A 6,383-nucleotide genomic window follows, 5' to 3' on the forward strand; every position below is an offset into this window, starting at 1 on the left:
ATAAAATGGTGAGGAAGAGTGGCTGCAACCCTCCCGGATTTCAATCCTGGATCCACCAATCAGGCCTTGGGAAATGTGATCTCTCTGTAATTTGGTTTCCTTCACTATAACATGGCAAATAATAATATGATCTCTCTGTAATTTGGTTTCCTTCACTATAACATGGCAAATAATAATAGTACCAACTGCAGCTGGGCTTGGTGGCTCATGCCTGTAATCCCAGCACTTTGGAAGGCCGAGGCAGAAGAATCACTTGAGCACAGGTCTTCAAGACCAGCCTAGGCAACATTGCAAGACCCGATCTGCACAAAAGTTTAAAAATTAGCTAGGCCTAGTGGTGGGTGCCTATAGTTCCAGGTAATCAGGTGGCTGAGGTGGGAGGATTGCTAGAACCTGGGAGGTCAAGGCTGCAGTGAGCCATGATCACACCACTGCACTCCAGCCTGGGTGACAGAGCAAGATCCTGTCTCAAAATAGTTGTAATCATAATGATAATAGTACCAGCTGCATGGGGTTTGCTGGAAGGAGACTGTATTAGTTTGTTCTCACACTGCTAATAAAGATATACCCGAGACTCGGTAATTTATAAAGGAAAGAAGTTTAATTGACTCACAGTTCCACATGGTTGGGGAGGGCTCCCAACAATGGTGGAAGGCGAAGGAGGAGCAAAGTCATGTCTTAACATGGCAGCAGGCAAGACAGCTTGTGCAACAGAACTCCCCTTTATAAAATCATCCGATCATGCCTGTAATCCCAGCACTTTGGAAGGCTGAGGAGGGTGGATCATGAGGTCAGGAGTTCAAGACCATCCTGGCCAACATGGTGAAACCTGTCTCTACTAAAAATACAAAAATTAGCTGGGCGTGGTGGTTCATGCCTGTAGTCCCAGTTACTTGGGAGGCTGAGGCAGGAGAATCACTGGAACCCAGGAGACAGAGGTTGCAGTGAGCCAAGATCGCCCCACTGCACTTCAGCCTGGTGACAGAGTGAGATTCCATCTTAAAAAAAAAAAAAAGCCATCAGCTCTCATTAGACTTATTCATTACCACAAGAAGAGTATGGGGAAAACTCCTCCCTTGATTCAATTATCTCCACCTGGCTCCACCCTTTACACATGGGGATTATTAAAATTCAAGGTGAGATTTGGGTAGGGACAGAGAGCAAAACCATATCAGAGACTGAACAGAGAAAGCACAATATTATTTTCTAGTATTAGAAAAGCAGCAACAACACAGTTCCAAAATCTGGAGCCCCACAAGATCTTGCTCGAATTCCTTCCCCACTGCTTCCCCTTCTGTGAGATGAGAAAGGGAGATTGTCTAAAGCTGAGTCTCTGCGAACCGACTCAAGCAACAGACCAGAAAGAAAACTGCCATCTTGCCCCAGGGGAGTGAGATCAGCCCACAGGTGGCAGTGGCCTCTTAATTGCTCTGTGTGGACAGATGTTAGCATCTGGCAAACCCAGGGACTTGTTTTGTCTTGGGGCACGCTCCTGTCACTGGTGGCCCCGTCCAGATCTCCCGGGTGCTCGGCTGATCCAGAGGATCAGTACCAGTGTCATGCTGATGTGAGAGTTTCCTAAGAACAAGAGAAGATCGTTATTTTGTCCCCCAAGGGGATTGTTAGGGAAGAGTGTGTCACCAGCAACTTTCTTCTCACAAGAGGTATTGTGAGGGATGGCAGGTAGATTAGACACATAGGAACTAGAAAGCGTGTGTCTGTGGAGGAAGCCCTGATGGGAAGGCAGAGGCTGGGGGTCTAATCCTAGACCCTTCCACTGATCTCCCCAAAGAACCTGAAGATCTTGTTTTTCCACCTCTAAAATGAAAGGATTGGAGGATTCACTACTCTCTAAGGCTGCTTTTTGCTCATTTACACTAAGGTTGATCATCTGAGGCAAGCGATTAACAACCCTTTAAGTCGGTAAATAAGAGTGCTGGGGGGAAAAAAGAGAAAACAGTTCTTTATTGAGCACCTACTATGTGTCAGATACTATGCAGAATGCCCAAGAGCGTAAGCTCTGAAGTCAGGCTGCCTGGTGCAAATCTAGCTCTACTACTTTCCTGCTGTGTGACCTTGGGCAAGTCACTTAACCTTTCTGTGCTTCCATTTATTTCCCCATCTGAAAAATGAGAATCATAATGGCCCCACCTCTTGAAGCTGTTAAGAGGATTAAATGAGTTGGTATCGATAAAGTGCCCAGAATGGTGCCTATCATCCAGTATGTGTTCAACACATAGTAGCTGTTATCATATACAATGTACCGTTTAATTCTCATATCAACTCCACTCATTCACTCATTCAACAAATATGCATTGCCCTCCTGCTATGAATCAGACTCTGGGTTGGGAGTTACGGCCATAGCAATGAAGGAGATAAGCCTAGTCCCTGCCCTCAGGGAGTTTACAGTCTGAAAGGAGGACAAAGCAATTGCCTACTCAGATCTTGTTTTCCCTAAGCCTTGTTACTGAAATCTAAATTCACCATGGCTAAGAGCTCTGGATTCAAATCTCGCTTCAACCATTTTCTATTAGGTTGATGCAAAAATAATTGTGGCTTTTGCAATTACTTTTAATGTAATGGCTGTGCTCGACATGGGAAGTTACTTATCTTCTCTGTGTCTGTTTCCCCATCTGTAAAAGAGAAATCATTTTTTAAGTGGGCCTGCTGCAATGGTTAATAGGTATGATGCATATAAAGATTTTGCACAGTGCCTGGCACATGGTAAGCATCCTGTAAATAATTGGCAACTCACTTGGCTTCCTATCAGCTTGGTCTGACATCTGAGTCTCTCTTTGAACTTCTTTCTTTCCTTCCCCACTCCCCTCCACCCACCACAATGCCCCCAGAAAGACCTTCTTTGGGGACTTTCCAAACTTTGCCACCAAAATATTCCTTCTGGCAGAGGAGAGAAAAAACACGGCCCAGGGGAGTCAGGGGGCATCAATAGAAGCCACCTTCATTGAGCTGAGACGTCTTTGAAGTCTGACTCCCATTTAACTTAAAAATTCATGTGAATTCTGCCTTCTCCTCCTTATTATATCCATGTTCATTTTAATATAAAAGAATATGTCTTCCCTACTCATCTTCAAGCCAAATTGACACTCCAGGAAGAGGAGCCGTTTGTCACCCTGTGGTTTCTTGCAGCCTGACACAGAGCTGGATGTGTCAACCCCCATAATAAGAAATAGCTCAGTGATGAGAACTTGCTGCCTACCTGCTGAATGTCTGTGCTGGGTAGAGCCAAGAGGAGGCAGGAGAGAAGCAGCAGATTTTAGCCCTGTACTCTGGAGACAAATTTTAGATGAAATATAATGAGAAGTCCTATTCAAAATATTGAGGCTGGGCATGATGGCTCATGTCTGTAATCCCAACATTTTGAGAGGCCAGGGTGGGAGGATCACTTGAGGCCAGGAGTTCAAAACCAGACTGGGCAACATAGCAAGACCCCATTTCTAAAAAAAAAAATTAACTTAGCTGTGCTTGGTGGCACATACCTGTAGTCCCAGCTATTCAGGAGGCTGAGGAGGGAGGATGCCTTTAGCCCAGGAGGTTGAGGTTACAATGAGGTATAATTGTTCCACCGCACTCCAGCCTGGGTAAGAAAGCAAGATCCCATCTCAAAAAAAACAAAAAACAAAAAAACTAATAATCCTAATGCACGTGCACCAGCTAAGCAGAAGGGTGGCACTGGAGCACAGTCCTGTGTCTCCTGCTCTACCAAGCTTTAACCCTTTGGTTGCTGGACTGTAGGGAGATCTTGGGGATGCCCACAAAGAGTACGGAACATTCAAGGAATAGAGAGAGAATTCAGGAAGCTCCTGGAAATGGTTATTCACCAACTGTTGTCGGAAACTATAATGAGGGACAACCTCCATTTAGCACCACCCTACAGGTAGCCTAAATTTGGAGGCAAAGAGATGCCAGCTGGTGTACCAACAACCTCCATGAGTCATTGTTGGCACCAAGCCCTGGATGAGGCCCTCGAAATAAAGGGACAAAAGGAGACATATCCCCTTCAGAGTAAGAACATGAGAAAGGTAGGCAGAGATGTGCACAGCCCTCCAAACCTCCTGCTCCTACTGACCGCTACCTAGGAAATTGATTCCTCTCCAGTGGGCTAAGCAGCTATTTCCAACAATATTGGCACTTTGGGAAGCTAAGTCTGCAAGCCTCGCCTGTTGGAGGTAACAGCTTCCTGCTCCCCAAGTCCTGGTGCCCTGGTGCTCAAACAACAGCTTATCTGAAGCATTATCATATCCTGTGCAGACAAAAAGACTTGGTAAGCTCCCACCTCTTCCCCATGGGTTTATTTATTGTCCCAAATTGTAGCTCCAGACCCATACATTTCCACTGAGCAGCTCCATTTGGATTTTCCATAAGCACTTCCAACTTAATGTGTTCAAACCTCCTCTTTTATCTAAACTTGGATTCTCTGCTGCCTCTTATTTGAGCTCACAATGCCACCAGCCTCCCAAGCATCCAAGTTAGAGCCCTAGTAAGTCATTCTCAATGCCTTCTCTCACATGCCATCATCAACAGTCTTTCATCTCCTGGCTCACCCCTATTTAATTTTCAGGATCCGGCTCAAATGTCACCTCATCTTCAGTACCAGGTTCTTAGTCTTTTTCTCTCCTTCTCTTCCTGAACCATTTTTATGTGTCTCCGATAAAACCCTTACTGTATTTTCCTGTAATTGCATTTACATGTCAGTCTTTGCTACTAATGCTAAAGAATTCAAGGGCAGAGGCGTGTATCTTGTTCATTTTACAATCTTCATGACTTAGTGCCAAAGATTAAGTGTTGATGAGATGAATTGCTTCTAAGGGAAAAATAAGTGCATTCTGAGTTCTTCTGTACTTGCTGTAGGAGTAGGGTGTATTCTTCAGCTGAATACACATTGCCTGGAACTGAGCAGCAGAATTCTTCATTTCCTAAGTGACAGACCATGCAAGAAGAGCTAGGTGGTTGGATTTCCCAGCTGTAATCCATTCTCCTCTCTCCCCATTACCTCCACATTTTCTATAAATATTTTAAGATGGAAAGTGACAGTTCTCTCCGAGGTGTATAAAGGACGTGTTTTTCTTTTCCCCTTCTCTTAGGGTTAAGCAACATCATTGGCATCATAGTTTATATATCAGCCAACGCTGGAGACCCCGGGCAGCGTGACTCCAAAAAAAGTTACTCTTATGGTTGGTCCTTTTATTTCGGAGCCTTCTCTTTCATCATCGCAGAAATTGTAGGAGTGGTTGCCGTGCACATCTATATTGAAAAACATCAGCAGTTACGAGCCAAATCCCACTCGGAGTTCCTGAAGAAATCTACTTTTGCCCGCCTCCCACCCTACAGGTATCGATTCCGGAGGCGGTCAAGTTCTCGCTCCACCGAGCCCAGATCCCGAGACCTGTCCCCCATCAGCAAAGGCTTCCACACCATTCCTTCCACTGACATCTCGATGTTCACCCTCTCCCGGGACCCCTCAAAGATCACCATGGGGACCCTCCTCAACTCCGACCGGGACCACGCTTTTCTACAGTTCCACAATTCCACACCCAAAGAGTTCAAAGAGTCACTGCATAATAATCCGGCCAACAGGCGCACCACGCCCGTCTGAACTGACCTCTGACCTCTGCCCCACGCCCAGCACAGCCTTGGGGGAAGTGTACAGAGATGTCTCTGAGGTTGCATGGCATGGTCCTCGTGATGGTATTACTTTTTACAAAGAATGAAACCAAATGGACTCAGCCCTCTCCCACATTTTCCCCTCACCCTCCAAGTCCTAACCCCTCCATCCTCCCTAACTTTTCAAGCCAATCCCTTAATGTCATTCCTCTCTCTGTGTATCTGTGCCAGATGTTTTCCTTTCTTCCTTCTTTACTGGAAGGACCTCCACATTCTTCCCTCCTTGGAAGAGGACTTTACTAAAAGTCATGGGTGGTGGCCGGGGGGATTTCCGAATCTCCATTAGGCGCGTTCATAGTTGTCCCCATTGTCTACCCACACAAATCCTCAGGAAACCAACCACTGCCCAGGTGGCCCTGAGGGAGGCATTCACCTTTACGTGTTAGAAAAACATGACCAGAAATCAAAGATGTCAGAGCCCCGAAGCAGCTAATGTAATAAGCACTCATGTTATTAAAGGTTTTGCCTTGTCGTAACCAACCGAGCCGGGGGTGTTTTGTTTCTTTTGGGTGTTTCCTACACAAACTCACTCCCCTGCCTCCAAACTGGCTCGTGTCCATCTTGGAAGCTGAACTTTGCTCATCCACACTTGAGCCACTAGGAAGGATCTCCCTGCACCTTTGGAAGTTAGTAAGGTATTCCCACAAATGTCCGAATCAGTGCGTCCTTCTACTTGAATTCCTGGAGGCTACCTGGGGGTG

The 6,383-nt window shown here is 45.9% G+C and overlaps 1 protein-coding gene across 3 annotated transcripts in view; it reads left to right on the top strand.

The window, feature by feature from the left end:
• The window catches only part of CACNG3 (calcium voltage-gated channel auxiliary subunit gamma 3), a 105,446-nt gene extending 99,284 nt beyond the window's left edge, over positions 1–6,162 (top strand). Inside the window, exon 5 of one of the 3 annotated variants that reach the window (XM_032157138.2) lies at positions 5,350–6,157. In XM_032157138.2, coding sequence (XP_032013029.1) covers positions 5,350–5,729 — 380 coding nt within the window. In that variant the 3' untranslated portion in view covers positions 5,730–6,157. Of the gene's footprint in view, positions 1–5,102 lie in introns of all 3 variants that reach the window. The other 2 variants (XM_032157136.2, XM_032157137.2) reach the window with 2 other exon arrangements.
• Positions 6,163–6,383: the final 221 nt, after the last annotated feature.

This window comes from Hylobates moloch, unplaced genomic scaffold (genome assembly GCF_009828535.3).
Source record: "Hylobates moloch isolate HMO894 unplaced genomic scaffold, HMol_V3 SCAFFOLD_6, whole genome shotgun sequence".
NCBI classification, from domain to species: domain Eukaryota; kingdom Metazoa; phylum Chordata; class Mammalia; order Primates; family Hylobatidae; genus Hylobates; species Hylobates moloch.